The following is a 19236-nucleotide window of genomic DNA, read 5'->3' on the forward strand; positions in this document are numbered from 1 at the left end:
TGAGCCCGGAGCAGGGACCGCGCAGGGCCTGGCAGCCGCCGGCAGTGCCACCCTCGGCTCCATTCCCGCTCTGTCCATGCCAGAGCAGTCGTGGCCCCGTGGTGGCCACAGGCACCTCCTGGGGCCGGGCTGCACCTTTGGGGCCTGTCACCAAGGGATGCTCAGCCCAGCACAACGCCAGCTTCGTGGTCCCCGAGCACTCCTGCAGGGAGGGACGTGCTGCAGGTGGCAAAGGCTGCGCCGGCACCACAGAAGGGAGAGGGAGCGAAGGGACGTGCCGTGGGGAGCGCTGGGGCTCCCTGCCAGCCCCACAGGCTGGTGCAGGGCGCGGAGAGGAGCTGCTGGCGATGGAGACCTTGTCCACGCGATCTCTATCACTTCCCAGCCTAATATTTTCTTCTGACAGAGGCTTTTCCAGGTGACTGCTCCGCTGATGCCGCCTGGATAACGGCCCGGCTCTTGCCTGTTAAAGGAGGACGAAGCAGTTGGAGCGGAGGCTGCTCGGAGCAGATCTCCAGAGCTGGCAGGGGGGCTGCGGGTCCTCCCCGCCTTGTACCCTCGCGTGTCCCAGTCACTGTGTGGGGGAGTCCCCTGTCAGCGCAGAAGGGGCAAAAGACCCCGGGGTTGTTGGGGACTGGGGCACCCCAGACCCAGCCGCTTTCGGCCTTGTCCCCAGCCCTGCTGTGGCCTCAGCGCGGGCTCCTGGGGGACACGAAGGCGGGATGCAGGAGGCAGCTTGGATAAGAGCGGGAGCCACATGAGGCCTTCCCTTATGGTGGGCCAGGCTTGGTGCCGCCGGGGTGTCACACAGCACAAGGATGGCCCCGTGGCCTCTGGGGTGCACCGAGCTGCCCGGCCTCGGCCCGGCGGTGCTGCAAGGAAGCAAGGGCTGAGGAAAGGCCGGAGCAATGTACAAATCCCTTTATTTTATTAGTTTGTCAAAGACTAGTTCGAGCAGGATGGTCACGGCATGGCTGCCACCCGCCCCGCGCAGGGCCACACGAGCGGCTGGGGACGGTGGCAGAGAAAGCGGCGGAGAAAGTGGCAGGAGGGGAACGGGAGCACGGTGGGGCGAGGGCCAGGTCGGGGCCGATGGCGTCTCCCCGCATCCCCCCGCGGGGTGCGGGAACGAGCCCGGGGCACCCGGCCAGGGGTCCCTGCCCAAGCCCGGTGCGTCTGGCGTCGGGGGAGGCCACCGGCTGCTCCCAGGGGGGTGCCGGCGGCGCGGGCAGCCCTCGGCTCCGCGCGGCGGCTGCCGCAGCCCGTGGGCGCGGGTCCCCTGTGGGCCGGGGCACTGGGGCGGCGCGGGGGCCCCGGGGACGGCGGGGCGGGGGCGGGAGCGGCGGACACGAGGACGCATGGAGCACCCTGGCACAGAGACACTAATGCGACAACGGGGACCAGCGGGGCCGAGACACGGACGAGCGAGCGGTGGGGACAGCGGGGACAGGGCGGGGGGGGACGAGGCAGGGGGGCCCTGCCCCGCACGCGCCTTTGTACACGGTTGGCGGAGCGCGGCGCCCGCTCCTCCCGGTGCTGAAGTATTGCAGTCTAACTGATATGGCTTTAACTATGGGGCCAGAGATGCGGGGAGGGGGTCCCCTGCGAGCCCCCGATGCTGGGGCGCAGCGGGCAGCGCGGGGGGACCCCCGTGCCCGGGGGCGGGGGAGCTGCGGGCAGGGCGCCTGGCTTTGTGTTTGGGGGTGGCCCGGGGCGGGACGGGGCTGGGGGTGGCAGTGCTGGGGACGTGGGCAGGCGAGCGGAGGCGCTGGCGTCCGCCCAGGCCTGCCGGGACCCCCGGGACGGAGAGGGACGGGGACACGGGGAGCCACGCCGGGCTCCGGGAGGGCCCGGGGGGCCCCCAGCCTGCTGCGAGGTCACGTCAGTGCGTTTGGTCCCGGTTCGCTCCGTCCGGCCAGGGCTGCTCCCCTTTGGCACAGCGGGGACGGGGGGGCCCTGCCGGGACGGGGTGGGGGGCGCGTCTGGTCAAGGAGGGGGGGATGGGGAGGGGGTGCAGTGCCCCCCCCCCCGGGACCGGGGGCAGTGATGGGGATGTCGGGGGGAGAAGGGCGCCCGTGCCCCAGCACCCCGTGGCGGGGGCGGCGGTGCTGTTACTTCTTGAACATATCCTGCAGCGGGCCGGGCAGGTACTTGAGCACCGTGTCCAGGATGCTCTCCTCCTCCTCCTCCTCCTCGTCCCCGCAGCCCGCCGGGATCGCCTTCTTGGGGCGCGTCAGGCTGCCCTCGCACGGCTGCTCCAGCGCTGCCTTCTCCTCGGCCTCCTTCTCCTCCTTCTTCTTCAGCCCGTACTGCGGGGGACACAGGCCCTGAGCAGGGTGGCCGGGGGCACCGCAGCCCCTGCCCGTCACGGCCGCCCCGGGCCACCGGCCTCCCCCGCTATCCAGCCCCGGCTATGCCGGCTCACGGGGTCCTCCCAGCTGTGGGTGCTGCAGGCAGGGGGTGCTGAGGACCCACCTTGTCGCGGATCTGCTGCCGGACCTTCTCGCGCTCGGCCTCCATGCGGGCGTGCTTGGCTTTCCGTTCCTCCTCCTGCTGCCGCAGCGCCTCCTGCCTCTCCTCCTCCTTCTTCTGCGCGTCGGGGTCCTTCTCCTCCTCGCCCCCCAGCATCTTCCCCATGTCCTTGGTGGCCCCTGCACAGCACAGGCCGGTCAGCCTGGGCCTGAGGACGCTGCAGGCCAGAGCGGCTGCCAAAGCCCCCGTGCACGAAGCAGGGAGGGCACGGGGCCACCGGCGGTGCCACCCTGGGCCCTGTTGTCCCCAGCGCCACGCGCGGTGCCAGCAGCAGCTGCGCTCCGGAGGCTGCGGAGGCGCCCGAGCCGCGGGCTGGCTGCACTGCCCTAGTTCAGCGTCAGCCGGGGGAGACGCCGGCAGCTCCTGCGGAGCTGACACCCAGGGGACCCGCTGGGGAATCCCACTCAGCGCAGGGAAGCCGGGATTCCCCTGCCAGGCGCTGCTGCCGCTCGGAGCCGGGAAGCCCGCGGGGGCTCCCTGCCGCGAGCGGCGCTCCCTGCGGCTCCGTCCCCGCCGCGGGGCTCTCCCGCCGTGCGGGGCCGTGCGGGGACGCGGGCTCACACTCACCGCCCAGCGCTTGCTTCATGACGAAGTCCATGGTGCCGGTGTGCGCGTGCGCCTAGGCCAGGGCCGAGCGCTCATCCACTGCTGCCAGCCGGGCTCGCCGACCAGGGGCCACCTGGGCAGGGGGAGAGGGACGCGGTCGGGCGCTCCGGGGCCTCCCCAGCAGTGCCAGCCGGCCTCGAGTGCGCCGTGCCCCGGCCCTGGCATCGAGCGCCTGGGCAAGCCTGTCCCTGGCTCTGCCAGGCGGGGGGACGCTGCTGGCTGCAGGATGCGCTGCAGAGCCACTGGCGTCTCTGGGGTGCACAGAGGGAGATTTGGGGGCCTGTGGGCAGAGGTGACAAGGAGGGGGCATGCCCTGCCCTGCCCGGGGGGCTTCTGGGGGGCTGCAGAGCCTGGCAGCACCTCGTCCCCTGCCCATGTCCTTGCTGGCTGCAGGGCAAGCAGAGGGAGCCGAGGCAGGGGCTGTGCAGCGGCAGAGACAGCACCGAGGGGCCAGGTTCAGATGGTGCTGGGGGCAAGGGCAATAACCTGTGGTGTCCGTGTGTGTTTGTGTGTCTGTCCTGCGAAGCACCAGGACTGCAGTGGGCTTGCAGGAGCAGGCTGGGTGCGCAGGGTGCTGCATTTGCAGGCTGGAGAGCACGTGCGAGCGCCCTGCGGGTGTGCAGGGGGGTGAAGCCCGGGTCCGCGCGCCTGCTGCTTGTGCTGGGGGTGTTCGTGCAGGGTGGGGGCTGCCTGCGTGCGCGCTGCGTCCGCGCAGCTTGTGGGTCTGCAGGCTGCACGCGCAGGGTTGCGTGCTCCGGGCGCGCGCGCTTGCGGGTCTGCAGTGCGCGTGGCGCCGGGGGGTGCGCGCTGCGTGTGCGCCCTGTGCGGGCTGCGCTTGTGTGTGCGCCGTGCGTGTGTGTGTGTGTGTGTGCACACTGTGCGGGGTGCACAGGCTGCTTGTGGGGTGCATGCATGCACAGGGGGCTTGCGGGCTGTCTTTGCATGCTCTGTGTGTGTGTATGTGTGTGTGCAGCTTTGGGGACCGTGTATGTGTGCGCACATGCGGGTTTGCAGCCTGTGTGTTTGCGTGTTTGCTGGGCGGGGGTTTGCAGGTGTCCGCACGCTCTGCGCGCGGCCGGGCAGCCCGTGTGTGCGGGTTGTGTGTACCGTGCGTGCGCACACGCGTGCCCGTGTGGCTTGGCAGGCTGCGTGTGCTCGGGCTGCGCGGCCGCGGGCGGTGTGCGCGGGGCGGGGGTTGCAGGCTGTGCGTGGGGTGTTGCAGGGGGTGCGTGCGGTGCCCTCTGCGTGTGTGTGCGGGGGGGCTGCAGGCTGCTCGCGCGCGGCGTGTGCGTGTTCGCAGGCTGCGTGTGCGTGTGTGCCCGCTGCGGGGGCACCGTGGGTGCCGCAGCCCCGCGGGGCCCGCTCTGCCCCGGGGCTCCCCGGCGACGCTGTGCGGGGCACGGGGAAGTTTGTTGCCCCCGCGCAGCCCCGCAGCGCGGCCGTGCCGGGCGGGGGGGAGCCGCGGGGACACGCGGGACACACGGGACGTGGGGGGTACCGAGACCGGGGGGACACGCGGGACGGGACACCGGGCAGCGCAGGGACACGGCGGGGGACGCGCGGGACACGGTGGGACACACACACACACACACACACACACGCACGCACGCAGGGATCGTGGCGCATGCGAGGGGACACCGCGGGGGGCGGGCGGCAAGGACACCGCGGGCCGCAGCGGGCGCGGGGGGACGCGGCGCGGGGCGGGGGCGCGGGGAGCCGCGAGGCCGCGGTGAGGGGCGCGGGGGGCCGCGGTGCCAGGTCCCCCTCCCCGCGCGGCGCCGGTGGCGGTGGCGCTGTCCCTTCAGCACCGGCGCGGCGCGGCACTCACCGGCTCCGCCGCTCGCTCTGCCCGGGGCCGCCCGCTCCGCTCCGCGCCGCTCCGCTCCGCCCCGCGCGCCGCCGCCGCCGCCCCGCCCGCCGCCCGCCCCCGGCACGACACGACACCCCGCCCGGGGCGACACCGCCGAGCGCCGCGGGGACCCCCCATCCCCGCGGCGGGAGATGCCCCCGGGGGGCCCGCAGCTCCCTGCGGCGTCGGGGAGCCCCTGGGCGCTGCCCCCCCGGGCCCCGTTAACGCTTCACCCCGACGCCGACTAGCGAGGAGCCCCACACGGCCCCGCCGCCAGCCCCCGTGTCCCCGCCGTCCCCTCCGCCCTGCGGGTCGCTGAGCAGCGACTGCATCGATCGCGGAGGTGCAGGGCTGGCTGCGGGAGTTATTAAAGTGCCTGAGTAATCGCCTCGCGCCCGGCTCTAAGAGCTGCCATTTAGAGGCTATGCGCTGCATTTTGGAGGGGGGTCTTGCCCTTGCCCCCCCTCCATCCTGGTGCTGCTCCCTCCGGCCAGGCCTGGGGAATGCCATGGGTCTCCCCGTGTCGCCTCGGTCCCCGGGGAGGTGCTGGGGCTGGGCACGATGGCCCCGCGGTGCAGCAGAGCCGCCTGGGGCGGTGTTGGTGCCTCCTAATTAATCCAGCCCGGGATTATTAACAAGGAGAGTGGCCCTTCGCAAATGGGATTAGCAGAGCTGGGAGCAGCCCTTGGGCAGGGCTGTTATTTAGCACCCAGCGGCTCTGTCCAGGGGAGCTGCCAGAGGGGCTCGGGGTGCAGGGCTGTTTGGAGACCCCTGTGGCCCCCCCAGCTCCGTGTGGTGGCACAGGCGGTGCCAGCACCCGACCTGCGCAGGGGACACGGCTTGGGTAGAGCCTCCTACACCAAACTCCTGCCTGAATCCCTGTCCGCATCAAGGACGAGTCTTGGCTTGGAGAGAAACGCGGGGAGGACACGGCCCTCCCTCCCACCCGCCGTTCCTGCCTCCCCAAATAACCCCCTGCCCTGAGCGCAGCCCATCTCCCCCGGCCCAAGTCCTTCCAAGCCCTTGGCATCTACCAACAACCACTTTTTCCACCGTGATGGCACAAGAGCTGCCCCCAGCCCAGCCCGGGCTCCTCGCAGGGCCCTTGCGGCCTGGCTGCCCACGCCGGCCGTGCCACGCGGGCACCGGGCCCTCCGCTCGTCCCGTCCGCACGTCTGCCCGTCCGTGTGTCCCGCGGCAGCGCTGCTCCGGGCGCTGACGTCAGCGCTCCCGGCAGCCGGGCGGTGGGCGGGCGGCACCGCTCCTATTGTATTAAAAATAATACAGCGGAGCGCAAATTCATTACAGATAAGTGTGACAGCCAGGAGGAATTAACGAGCCCGTCTCTCAGCGCCTGACAAACGCCTCCTTTTGTTCCTGGGATGGGTCCTGGAGTCCTTCAGTCTTTGGAGATGCCTTGGCTCATTAAGCGCATCCTCCCCCAGTAGCTTCCAACGTGCCCGGACTCTGCTCCTCGGCTGCCCTCGCTGGGAGCCGCCGTCCCCACAACGGGACCCCGCGTCGGGGCGCCCGGGGTAGGTGGGCGCCGCTGCCCGCGGCCCCCGTTCCTGCTGCCGCGAGAAGCACGAGGCTGCGTCTCGGCGCGGCCAACCGCCCCGGCGCTCCAGCTGTCGGTGCCGCAGAGCGCCCGCGGCGGCGGGCTGGCGGGCGCCCCCCGGCACCCACTTTTCCACCCGCAGATGCTCCCGGACCAGGAGCGCGCGGCAAGAGGGACGGGGGGATCCCAGAGCCGAGCTTGGCTCCCCGCTCCGTGCATTTGGGGAGGGTGTTTGCAGGGCCGGGGTCTCGTGCGGGCACGGGCGCCGCGCGCAGTGCCAGGGCTGGCTCCACACAGCGCCCCGGTGCAGCGGCGGTCCCGGGGCACCGTGACTCACTGTGTGGAGCCGGGCGGGAAGGGAAGGGAGAGGAGGGGGGCAGCGCTGCGGCCAGATGGAGGAGGAAGTGCCCAGCGCTGCCAAGTGCTGCAAGGCGCCTCCGTGCCGGCTCGTGGGGACAGTGCGGTGGGGACGGTGCCAGGGCCCTGGCAGCGCTTGGCTCCCACTGGCGCTCAGGGAAAGGGCACGGGACCGGCTCCAGCGCTGCCCGGCGTGTGGCTGGAGATGGCACTGCCACCCTGTCACCCTGCCCTCGTCCCCAGGCCCCGCGCGGTGCCAGCACCCGTGGGCGAAGCTACACACGGCTGCGCTTGCAGCCACCCCTGCTGCGCCACAGCTGCCCCGTCCTGCTGCCGCCCATTAGCACAGGGCACTTATTTTATTTATTCCCCCGTCTCCCCAGCCTGATCTTTGCAGAAAATCATTACTGGCCCTCCTCATCTCGCTAAGGGATTAAAAGTGGTTAACTTCATTTCCAAAGGCTTTGTTATGTTGGTTTTCCCTCGGCTGCTGCACAAGGCGATTTCCACAGTGCCACTTAGGCGGCTTTTATCAGGTTGTCTTCTGGAGGTAATTGGGTTTTTCAGGAGCCTGTTTAAAATTCGTAACCCAGCCTCTTAAACAAAACAAAAACAGCAGCAGCGAGAAGGGGAAGCGGCAGCACAAAGCGCGTGGCAGCTGCAGCCTCGCAGCGCGGCCCTCTGGGGCCGGCCCCCGGCAGGGACGGGGCTGGGGACGGGGACGGCGCGGGAGGTGCCGCAGTGCTGGAGCCTCCTCGCGCAGCAGCTGGGCACCCGCACGCTCAGCTCGCAGCCACTGTCACCGCCGGTGACACTGCACGGTGCGGGGGGCACCCGGGAGCAGCGAGGGGCCAAATCCGCCCCCGGAGCAAGTCTCGCAGCAAGACTCCTGCTGGCCCGATGCCGCGAGAGCCAATAACCTTGTCCTGCCCTCCTGGCGCCGGGCGAAACTCTGTCCCCGATAAGAGCCGGCGCTTAATTTTAAAAGCCGGCGGCGGGCGGCTGTGGGGAAGCGGCGCTGCGGGGCCGGCGGGCTGAGTCACCCGGCGCAGCCTGGCCGTGCTCCCTCCTGCTCCCCGGGGATTGATTTCTGGCTGCGAGCGGCTCCCAGAGCAGGGACCATGTCCCCGCTTTGGCGAGGAGCTGGCAGGCAGGCGAGGAGGCGGAGGGAGCCTTGCTGTCCTGGGCACCCATGTGCCCAGAGCGAGGGATGTCCTCCCCACCGAGGCCACAGCCGTCGCGGTGTTTGTGCAGGAGCTGCATCGAACACGTCCCCTCCTTCCTGGGACAAGGCAGCGGGATCCAGCCCTGGGCATCCCTTGGTGTCTCCCAGGCAGGGGGCTTTGCTGGCTGGATGGGGGAGCCTCGTGCCCGGCTGCTGTCCCTGCCCTGCGCCACCACGTGCCCTCACGGCCTGTGCCAGCGGCTGCGGCTTTTCCTGCTGCTCTGCATTGCTGTTGTGGGCACAGCAGCATCATCCTCACCAGTCCACCAGCACGATGGGCACGAGCCCATCGGCAGCCTCCGGCACCAGCAGCGCGGAGCTGAGTGCCCCGTTCTCGCCAGGCTCCGTGGTGCCCGGCTCCGTGGTGCCGGGGTGCAGCGTGGACGGGGAGGTGGGTGGCGCGGAGATGAGCGCCAGATGGTCGGCGGGGCCGATCGTGGCACCGCACGCAATTAGGGACGCGTGTCCCCCGGGGGGCTGTGCAAGAGCTGTTTGCAAACTGGTGCCTGCACGGCCCGAGCCAGCACCCGGCTCCTCCCGACGCCGCGGGTGCTGCGGGGATGGCGCAGGGAGCTCTCCTGCCTGGCACCATCCCCGGAGCGGCACGGATGCTCCCAGCAGCGGCCACATCTCCCAGGAAAGGGGCAGGAGGTACCTGCGGGGCGCACGCTCGCGCTCTGCCTTGGCTGCCCCTGCTCCCCGTGCTGCCGCAGCCCGCGCAGAGCCCGCGGCGCCCGGCCCCGCTCTGCCCCGGCGCAGCCGGAGCGTCGCGGCCGAGCGCTGCAGTGGCGGCTGCCGGTGCGCGGCGAGCGCCCGGCCTTGCTGTGCCCTGCATTATTAAACAGAGCCACTGCAGCCCCTCGCTGCTCGGCCGGACTCGGCTGCACCGGGAGCAGCAATTCCTCTCCGCAGGCTCGGGAGGCAGATTTGGGCTGCCTGCAGCTATGGCCCGTTCCCCTGAGAGGTTTATGACCCCCGGGCTACTCACGCAGCCTCTTCCCGGCCCTCTGCGCAGCGCGGGCTGCGTGCCAGCTCCCCCGAAAAGCCACCGCGCGTTCAGCGGCGCTGCTCTCACCTACACTGCTTTCTCCTGCCCACACAGCAGGTACTTATAGCATTTACGTCCCCAGCGCTGTATATAAAGGCGCGCTGGCGCCGAGCCCACCCTCTCGCCACCCGCGCAGCCCGGGGGCAGGCGGGGAGCCCCCGCGCCCGGCACGGCTGCCCCAGGATGGAGCTGGGAGCACATTCCCATGGAGCCTCCGGCCGCTTTGCCGTGCTTGGTGTTGCAATGGGAATTGGGTGCCTGCTCCCTGCAGGAAACCTTGGGGGTTATCAGCATCCCTGGGTCACCGGGGGAGGAAAGGCGCAGAGCACGAGCTCACAGTTCACTCCGGATTCCACAGAGGACAAGGCAGCAGGGCCCAGGTGTCCGAGTACCAGCGCCCTCCCCTTAAGTTAGGCCTCTGGGATTCAACATTTTTAGGTCCCACAAACCCAACGTCCCTTCCGCCCCTCCCGTGGACCCGTGGCCAGCACGGGGACCCCAGTGTGGTTCATCCTGCAGCCACCCCGGGGAGCACCCTGCTCCGCTGCGGCAGGCGACCAGGCAGGGACGGTGTGTCCAGGACACCAGTGATGCCACCCTGCTCTGCCCAACCTCCCGGGAGGTCACGAGCCGCGATGCCCCAGTCCCCATGTGATGGAGCCGGCCGAGGGCCACGACCGGCACCTCCCCAATTGCCAAAGGGGCTCCGGTCAGCAAACCACTCTGTTTTCTGCAGGGTTTTGCTCAGACTCTTCCCATATGGGGCTTGCAAAGGCAAAAACCCTGGGCTGGCCCCGTGTTCACCCCAGCGTGGGGCAGGACCCTGCCCCAAACCTGCCTGCTGTGGTTCCTGTCGCGCCTGGCCACCGCACCGCGTCCCCTCGCCGCGGGGAGCCGCAGGTGCCACCTACCTCGGTGCGGGCAGCGCCAGGCGTCCGCTGGCTTCAGCGCCGAAGGCCGCGGGGGCGGCTGGGCATCGCAGGCAGCGCGGCGCCCTGCGGGACACGGGCACAGCAGCAGCGTTAGCGCCCGCGCACCCGCCGCCCGAGCCCGCCCCTGCCCCGCGCTCCGCTCCGGGGGACACGGCACGAGGGACGTGCAGCCGAGGCCACCGAGCTGGCCGGAGCACGGGGACACGAGGACCGGCTGCGTGACAGGGGACATCCCCCTGCGCGGGGCTCCCCCGGCAAGGGGCACCTCTCGTGGCCTGGGGACACCGTCCCCGCCGTCTCTGCAGACACGCGGCAGTCTGGACGCCTTCATTAAATATTTACAGGGCTCTCAACTCTTTGAGGGTTTTAAAATTTCATACTAACTCTGCATTCCTTAGCTTTCAAATGATGAATTTCTTTTTTAGAGGAGGTAATTGCAAGTTAAAGCAAGCAGGCAAACAAAAGCCCTTACAATGTCTTTGCAAACTGAGAGCTTCCTTCCTTCCAAGTTCAGCTGAACTTCAGCAAACTTTTATTTTTCCTCATCCCTTTCCCGAATGCCCTTGAAATGCTCCTGACAAGCTGGGAGACCTGGGGGATGCTACTCAAGCTCTGCAAGGGCTCCAGGCAGTTTTTATGCAGGTGAGTGATGCCGAGACTGGCCCAGAGCCGCGGCTTCCATCCCATCACTGCAAGAGCATCGCTTGTCCTGGGAATCTCCCAGCCATTCCCACCACTGCGTTCTCTGTGCAAGCAGCCCCTGGGAACATCGCTGGCTTTTAGCAACTCTAAACACCCGAAAGGGGCTCGTAAACAGCCTCTCCGGGAGCAGAGTTGTTGGAGGGGTGTTTTCTGGGTGAAGGAGGATCGTGGGGAAGTCACAAATTCATCTGAACTCGTGACAAACTCTTTGCTGCGGCCCTGGGGAAGGAGGGGGGACTTGGCAAATTGCAGATAAACAAATGACCCGAGGGAGCCAGGGCAAAATGCAATTAAACAGCGACAGCGGAGGAGCACGGGCTCTAATGGATGGAGGCTGCATTTTTAAAAGCATTAGAAAGCCAGGAAGAGCTGTCCCTGTCCTGGAGGCAGAAGGCATCTTTAGCCCAGCCGGTGCATTTGGGGAAGGAGCAGGTTGTGCCCCGGTGTTGAGCTTTTGTGGGGCTGAATGACCAGCCCAGCTCCCAGCCCCTGGCACCACGCACAGTCCTGGTGTGGGCACAGGCCCTGGGAGCCCCATCCTGCAGGGGACGAGCGGGATGCGATGGCCAATTGCAGCCCTGGAGGCTCCTCGGCCCCCCGGGCTCTGCTGGGGGTGCACAAAGGGCGAGAGGGACACGGCAGGACCCGCGCGGTGACCCCGGAGGTGGCTGTTTCCCCTGGGAAATACAGCTCAGAGCTCAGCCTGGAGCAGGCTCAACAGCAGCATGAAGGTGACCTTTGCCGGGGCCGCCTGCTTCGGGCTGCGGGGAGCCGCGGGAGCGGGGCAGCACGGGACGGAGCAGCACGGGATGGAGCAGCATGGCGAGGATGCGGGGCTGGGGGGGATTCCTATGGGGCAGCACGGGACGGAGCAGCACGGGATGGAGCAGCACGGCGAGGATGTGGGGCTGGGGGGGATTCCTACGGGGCAGCACGGGATGGAGCAGCACAGCGAGGATGTGGGGCTGGGGGGGATTCCTACGGGGCAGCACGGGACGGAGCAGCACGGCGAGGATGCGGGGCTGGGGGGGATTCCTACGGGGCAGCACGGGATGGAGCAGCACGGCGAGGATGCGGGGCTGGGGGGGATTCCTATGGGGCAGCACGGGACGGAGCAGCACGGGATGGAGCAGCACGGCGAGGATGTGGGGCTGGGGGGGATTCCTACGGGGCAGCACGGGATGGAGCAGCACAGCGAGGATGTGGGGCTGGGGGGGATTCCTACGGGGCAGCACGGGACGGAGCAGCACGGGATGGAGCAGCACGGCGAGGATGCGGGGCTGGGGGGGATTCCTATGGGGCAGCACGGGACGGAGCAGCACAGTGAGGATGCGGGGCTGGGGGGGATTCCTATGGGGCAGCACGGGACGGAGCAGCACGGTGAGGATGTGGGGCTGGGGGGGAATTCCTATGGGGCAGCACGGGACGGAGCAGCATGGTGAGGATGTGGGGCTGGGGGGGATTCCTATGGGGCAGCACGGGACGGAGCAGCACGGTGAGGATGCGGGGCTGGGGGGGATTCCTATGGGGCAGCACGGGACGGAGCAGCACGGTGAGGATGTGGGGCTGGGGGGGATTCCTATGGGGCAGCACGGGACGGAGCAGCACGGTGAGGATGCGGGGCTGGAGGGGATTCCTATGGGGCAGCACGGGACGGAGCAGCACGGTGAGGATGCGGGGCTGGGGGGGATTCCTACGGGGCAGCACGGGATGGAGCAGCACGGTGAGGATGCGGGGCTGGGGGGGATTCCTACGGGGCAGCACGGGATGGAGCAGCACGGCGAGGATGCGGGGCTGGGGGGAGATTCCTACGGGGCAGCACGGGACGGAGCAGCACGGCGAGGATGCGGGGCTGGGGGGAGATTCCTACCCACAGCCTGGTGCTGAGCCGGGCAGGATCTGTCCCCACTCTGCGGGACACGTCGCAGGGTGTAAATCCATCCTTTGCCTTCCCTGCAACGTTAGGGTGTGGGAGAGCAGAGGGTTGCTCTGTCCGGGTGCGCCAGCACCCTCAGAGGGTGCAGAGGGGCCTCACAGTGTTGCTCTGGGTCCTGCCGGCAGCACAGCATGGACTTGGCCTTTTTTTTTGGGCCAGAAAGGAGTGTTTTCCCTGCGATGGGCAGGGCCTGCCTGTATCCCGCGCTGCACTTGCTCGCATGACTCTGTCCCTGTACTGGCACCCGGCACAGATGATGCCAAGGGCATGAGAAAGAGCAGGGCAGGGCGGCCTGTGCCCGGCTGTGCCCCAGCTCCGGCAGGGCCTCCCTGGGAGCCGCGGCAGGGTGGTTTTATCCAGCTGAGGGATCAGGACAGGGTGCCCAGGGAAAGGTTAATGCCCAAGGCGAGTTCGGCTGCGGAACCTCCTGTATCCCAGACGCTTGGGGAAGGCAGGGAGCAGCACGGCGGGAGGAGGCTCTACCCCACATCTCTGCATGTTTCTTGTGGCCCTGTGCACCATCCTGCCTCTCTGTGCCGGGACACGAGTGGCTTGGGATGTCATTCCCAGAAAACTCCCCGGCAAAGCCCCGTGTCCGAGCGACCCTGGCACCCATCCCAGCTCCCTGCGGCCTCTCCAACTCCATGCTCTGTGCGGATCTCCCTTGGTCCCGCAGCGAGAAGGGAGCTCTGGGCTCGGCAGCTGCCCTGGCCAAGGCGAGGAGCCTCTCGGAGACGTTGGTGTAAGAGCTCTGGGCAGCCCGGAGCGGAGGAGCTGCCTCCATCCGCGGCTGCCGGGCAGCGGGTCACATGGATCTGCGTTCGCAGGTGTGGAGCTGCGGCCTCGCTCCCTTATGTGCTGGGAAAGGCTGACCCGCACGGACGCTCCACAGCTGCGACCCACCGGCGCGGGGCTGGATCCGGAGCTGGCAGCAGGACCCAGCCAGTCCAGGCGCTCCGGCAGCCTCAGTGGAGCAGCGCCAGCATCAGCGGCTCCGCACCGCCGGGATAAGCATGAGTATCCCGATCCGCTCCTGCCATGCAGGGCCCTGCAGTGCTGCTCGTTTCCCTCGAAAGCTCACGCTGCCAGCCCGGACAGGAGAGGCCTGGATCGCAGTCCCTGTGCTCTGTCCTTTGACAAAGCCGAATGATGTTTCTGAGCATTTGGGGAGGATTTCATCAGAAAGGTGTAGGAAACAGCTGAGGAGGGGCAGGACCTGAGCAGACTGGCTGTTCGCAAGAGAACCAGGCACCTGCAGGGCAAAACAGCATGGAAAAGGCAACCGGGGCTCCTAGTGTATTCCCAGGAGGTACCAGGTGAAGCAGCAAAATGCCAAGGCCTGGGAAGCAGACTGGGAAGCCCTGGGCACGCAGTGTAGGCCCCATGGTCCGGAGCACCCTGTGGATCTGGAGAGGCGGCCGGGAAAGCTCCTGGGACGCGGGCGGAAGGAGCGTTCACGCGAGAGCGCGGCTTGTTTACCCTGGCTGAGCAGGCCTGATTGCTCTCTATAAATACACCCGGCAAGTAAACACCAGGGAGGGAGAAGGCACGTTTGAACTCAAGGATGATGTTGGCATAAGAACAAATGGGCAGGTCCGGCCAGGAATAAACCCAGGCTGGAGGCGAGGAGACGGCTCCCGTGGCCGCGCTCCGGAGCGGCCCCGCGGCAGGGATCGCGCGCCGTGCTGGCTGCCGCGGCGCGGCCGGGACTCGCTGCCTCCGGAGAGGCGGCAGAGGAGCTCCGGAGCCATGCGAGCCCTGCCAAGGGGAGCTCTGGGCTGCTGGGAGCGTGTGATTACCGAGCACTGGAGCTCCTGGGTCCAGAGCCGCTGGCTGGTCCCCTGCGCGGGGAGAGGCCGGTGCCCGTGCGGGATGTCGGCCTGGCTGCGAGCGGCAGGAGCAGGGCCCGGCTGCGGCTCCCGGCGGGACCAGCTCTTCTCCGGGTGACTTCTCCCCAGCCAGACAGTTTGTACCTGACCTCAGCAGGGACTTCACAGCTCTGGTGCTAAAATCGTGATTGGAAACGCAATGAAGTTTCCCTCCGTTCCCAGATGAAGTGGGATAGGGCCTGGCTTGCCGTGCCTGGCGCAGGCTGCTACAGAAACATGAGGAAGAGCTAAGGTGCGAACTGCAATCATCCTCCAGCTCTGTGAGGTGTTAATAGCTCGGTCTAGTGGGGGTCATTTCAATACTAATGTCACCGCGCAAGCCAGTCAAAGAAACAAACTCACAACCCACAGCAAAGGCAGACTTTGAGACATTTTTTGGTTTACCTCAGCTGAGCTCTATCTGTTTTCCCCAGGAATACGCAGGGCCAGCATGCCAGCAGCGGTGCCATTGGCCATGCGCGCTGCTTCTCCTGGCCATGCTGGAGCTTGCGCAAGTGCCCCTAGGCTTGTCCTAGGACCCTACAGCCTTGGTGGGGGACAAGGGCTGCATCTGCAGCAGGGACACCTCTCTGCTCCCTCAGCCTCCATCCATCCTTTGCTTCCATCTGTTTGCCAATCCTGGGACCTCCACCTGTCTCACATTGCTCAGGCTCCTTCGCCCACCGCAGCTGGTGGCTCCCACCACTGCCAGAGCCCAGCTGGATGCGCAGAGCAGCTCAGCTCTGTCCTGAGCAAAGGTCCAAGCCCTGCTTTGCTCCTGTGAGTCACCACACTGACAGCCCCGGGCAGCGGCTGCCCGGTCACGCTCGTGCCATGTGGGTGGCACCGCTCCGGCGGCGTGCGGCCAGGCCTGGCGCAAAGCGGGCCACCTGCCCGCGCGCTGCGGACGCGGCAGCGAGAGGGGCTGCAGCCCCGCGAGGGGCCCGAGGGGAGCACGGAGCATGGTGGGGAGAGGGGCTGGAGCCCAGGGGATCAGGGGTCCATGGAGAGGCACTGCAGCGGGGACAGCTCATGAGCAGCTGGCCTCAGCCAGAGAAGGATGGACGAGGGAGACAGCGAGGTGGCGGGAGGAGCACGGCGGTACCTGGCTCCCTAGCAGGGTGCTGCGAAGGGGCCTCCAGCGGGTGCAAGCCAGGCCCGGGCTGCTCCTCCCCGCTCTGGAGAAACCCCCATGCAAGCGAGGGCCAGGCAGCAAAGAGGGAGCCCCGCGGCAGAGCCCGGCAGGGACGCGGCCATCCCCGGCCTCGGCGCTGCCGGGGGCCGCCAGGGAGGCACCGCTCAGCCCTGCATCCTGCCCCTGCATCCCGCATCCCGCATCCCGCGTGCCGCAGCCCCGCGGCCGCCGCCCCGTTACATAAGCCGGCGGCCCCGGGAGGCTCGGCGGGCCGGTCCCCGTGCCCGTGCCCGCCTGCCGGGCCCGGCCCCCCCGGGCTCTGCGGCACGGCGAGCCCGCCCCCGGCCCGGCCCGGCCCGGCCCCGCACCCACCTGGCTCGGCTCGGTTCCGCTCCGCTCCGGTCCGCCCCCGGCGCAGGGAAGCAGCCGCCGCCGGAAGAGAGGCGGGAGCCGTAACGGCGGGGGGGGCCCGGTGCTGGCTCCCCCTCCGCCGCGCGGCCTCCGGGCGGGGCCGGCCCCGCGCCCGCCCCCGGCCCGGCCCGGCCCTCCCCTCCCCGCGCTTCCCGAGCCTCCCTGCCCCGCAATTGCCCCTCTCTCCTGGTATGCGCCCGGTCAGGTCCGGTTCCTCCCGGCCGGCCCCTGGCCACCTCCGTTAACTCCCCCGGTAATTGCCCCCGTTAACTACCCCCGCAGGAATCCAGCATTATCCCCTTCCCCTATCCAGCAATTGCGCTCTGGCGTTCCAGGCATCTCCCTGGGCGTCACTGGTACCCAACTCTGCCCTTGGTGCCTGGTCATCTCCGATGTACTTGGCCATTGCCAAGGACCCAGCAATTCCCCCCAGTGCCTGGCCATCCCTCCTGCTCTCCCACCCCTGCCATGGCAATTCCTCCTTTGCCATCCAGCAATTCCCTGTGCTTGGCCTTTCCCCCCAGGGCCCTGCAGGCCCCATTGATCCCCCCGTGGCAGCTGCCAGACACCCCAGAGAAGGGCTCCGTGCACAGGGCATGTCTGGGTGCCCTGGGGTGCTAGCTGTGCCCCCCTCATCCCGGTCCAAAGACTCCTCTCTGCACCCCTTGCCCATTAAATGCCCATTTCCAACAAAGCCCTGGCCCACAGTGTCAGAGGGATGTGGGTCATCCCAAGGCTGGGAGAAGGTGGAGAGTCAGGAGCCAGGACACGCTAGCGCCCTCGAGTCCCCAGGGCTCAAGGACAAATGGGCATGGGCTGGGGACAGGTCCTGCCCAGCAGGGCTCTGCGGAGGGGTCACCGTGTCCCCAGGGAGGGGTCTCCAGTGTGAGGCAGCGCCAGCCTCCGCTGTGTCCTAGGAAGCAGCGCCTGTGGGGACGGAGCTTCTGGCTGCGGGGGTGTGTGGGAGCCTCCTGGAGATGCTGCGTCCTCTCTGACCTGAGGATGGGCTTGGTGTCCTAGCAGGGGAGTTGCTGCATCCAGAAAATGAAGGTTGGGGGAGCTGGCCAGGGAGAGCCAAGCGAGAGAAGGGTCAGGAGACACGGTCTGCGATGGGAGGCTGCAGAGCCTCGAGAAGAGGGGACATGGCTGGGCTGGCTGTGCAGGTGAAGGGACTGGTTTGATCTCCAGGATCTTTGAGCTGAGCCCAGAGATTGACTTGCAGAAAGAGGGAGCAGGGTGGAGAACTTGGAACCTTCTCAGAAAGAGGATTTTTAAGAAGATGCCAATGGTCAAGGCTTATAGGGACATTGGCTTGTGTTTAGCTTCAGTTTCGTGGCTGCTCCAGCTTCAGGTTGCCCCAGCCGTGTTGCTTTCCTGGGTTGGCCCCTTGCTCTGCTGCAGTCTTTGCAATGGATTCAGGCACCGCTGTCTCTGGTCTCCCAGGAGACATGGGCTCCTGCCTCTCTGTCCTGAAACAGCTCCAGGACGGATGTGTCGTGAGGGGTGAAGAGGACCCGGCAGTGCCACCGCAGGAGGGTTTCCTCCAACCCAGCACGCAGGACGGCGCGGGCAGCCCCACTCCCTGGCACGTAGCTCATCACATTGCAGCTCTTTGTGCTGCTCCTGCCCTCCTTGCAAGGCTGGTGCAGGATGGGGAGGCTGATGAATAAATCAATCCCCCTCGGTGCTGAGGCAGCAAAACTTGGATGCAAATAGAGGAACAGCGCTTGGGCCGTGGGCCTGGCGGCTAGTGTAGTTAGCGCTTGTGAATTCCCCCCATGTAGCTGCCGCATGCAGAACAGCCTGCAGCCAAGTGGGCAGCTCTGATTGCCTTATCACCATGTTTTATTTATTAAAGCGCTCGATATTCAGCCTCGCTTTCTCTGTCCCACATTCCTTCTGGTTGCTCCTGCCTGGAAATGGGAGCAGCGGTTTGGTGAAGGGGTGCTGGGCGCTGCAGGTTTGGGGGGGCCGGCCCCATTGCTTCCCTATATCACTCTCCTGTGACGTGTCCAGGACTCGGGTGACTCAATCCCTGGCACCGCCATGCTGAGGGGACCATCCCTGCAAGCAAGAGGATGGGGCCGCGTGAGTGACCTTTGCAAGCCGGCAGGAAAGCGCTTTTATGGCTCAGTCAACATCTTGCTTTGCCAAGAGCAGCGCTGTCCCAAGCCCTGGGACGGTGCCAGGCGCAGGACGGAGCCGGTGCCACGCTGCCCATGTCGGCGCTGCCCGAACGGCCGCGGCGCTGCCTCCGGCTGCCTCCCGCCATCTACCTGTCGCTCCCGGCTTGCCATGGGGCTGGAGGGAGCCGTGCGGGAGGCCGGTCCTGGGCTGCCAGGGAGGACTGGGAGCCGCTGGGAGCGCGGCAGCCACCTCTCCGCTAGGGAACAAGCCCCAGACACGAGCTGGGCGCTGGCGGGTGGGCAGGTCGTGGCAGTGATGCTCCAATGAAGGGGACAAGGCAGCCAGTTAAGCGCAAAAGAACCCCCCCAAGCAAATAATACTGACTTGAGAGCGGGGAGGAGCTGGTGCCTGGGTGTCTTTGCTTTCCCCGGGGCGCCAGCAGGGCCAGGAGCACTCTGGGAACTGTAGTCCTGCCTTTTCCTCCAGCGTCCTCCTCTTCTGGAGGCCGGGAAACCGCTGCCGTTCACCTGCTCCTGGAGCGCTGTCGGGGAGGGCTCCCCGACACCGTCCGGAGCCGCGAGCCGCCGCTCGGCCCCGCTCGGCCCCGCTCGGCCGTCCTGGATGGGGAGCTTTGGCACAAGCCTCCTCCCAGGGGCCCCGACAGATGTAGAAGCCATAGCAAGGGCAAACGCCTCTCGCGGCGCTATCGATCGCAGCAGCGTGCGCGCGTGCCGGGCTCGCAGCGATGATCAATAGTCGTTTTTCTTCCCCGCCGTCACCTCGCTAACGGGAGTCACCGGCCCTCTCTGCAGACCCGAGTGACCAGGAGAAGGCATCGGCGCGCGCTCCACGGAGGCAGCGTGGGATGCCGAGAGCCCGGCCAGCGTGTGCCAAAGCAGCCCATGGAGCGGAGCTGGCGTGCAGGCACCTCGCTGCCTTCCCGATAGGTT

At 67.9% G+C, this 19236-nt stretch overlaps 2 protein-coding genes across 3 annotated transcripts in view; both read right to left on the minus strand.

Moving 5' to 3' along the window:
- Positions 1-1412: 1412 nt before the first annotated feature.
- CPLX2 (complexin 2) lies at positions 1413-16185 on the minus strand. Of its 2 annotated transcripts, XM_088522573.1 has the most exons (5): positions 16121-16185; positions 10087-10170; positions 3100-3211; positions 2476-2651; positions 1413-2309 (listed from the first exon to the last, which is right to left on the minus strand). In XM_088522573.1, the coding sequence occupies exons 3-5, from the start codon at positions 3128-3130 to the stop codon at positions 2112-2114; spliced, it is 405 nt and encodes a 134-aa protein (XP_088378699.1). In that variant the 5' UTR covers positions 3131-3211; positions 10087-10170; positions 16121-16185; the 3' UTR covers positions 1413-2111. The 2 variants fall into 2 exon arrangements, with proteins under 2 accessions (XP_088378699.1, XP_088378698.1); XM_088522572.1 differs by lacking the exons at positions 10087-10170; positions 16121-16185 and adding an exon at positions 4967-5026.
- HRH2 (histamine receptor H2) overlaps positions 8383-19236 on the minus strand; it is a 29109-nt gene continuing 18255 nt past the window's right edge. The window contains exons 2-3 of the mRNA XM_088522711.1: positions 10087-10170; positions 8383-8626 (exon numbers count right to left, since the gene is read on the minus strand). Coding sequence (XP_088378837.1) covers positions 8383-8626; positions 10087-10170 — 328 coding nt within the window. The remainder of the gene's footprint in view (positions 8627-10086; positions 10171-19236) is intronic.

The sequence above is a fragment of the Tinamus guttatus genome, unplaced genomic scaffold (assembly GCF_059628265.1).
Source record: "Tinamus guttatus ecotype Peru unplaced genomic scaffold, ASM5962826v1 Tinamus_guttatus_pri_ptg000155l, whole genome shotgun sequence".
NCBI classification, from domain to species: Eukaryota; Metazoa; Chordata; class Aves; order Tinamiformes; family Tinamidae; genus Tinamus; species Tinamus guttatus.

Excerpts from the sequence above, each read along its gene's own strand:
- CPLX2 (XM_088522573.1), bottom strand. The coding sequence starts at position 3,130 with ATGGACTTCGTCATGAAGCAAGCGCTGGGCG. Across the intron at positions 2,652-3,099 it reads CATGAAGCAAGCGCTGGGCG|GGGCCACCAAGGACATGGGG; the intron begins GTGAGTGTGAGC and ends TGTGCTGTGCAG. Across the intron at positions 2,310-2,475 it reads GGCAGCAGATCCGCGACAAG|TACGGGCTGAAGAAGAAGGA; the intron begins GTGGGTCCTCAG and ends TGTCCCCCGCAG.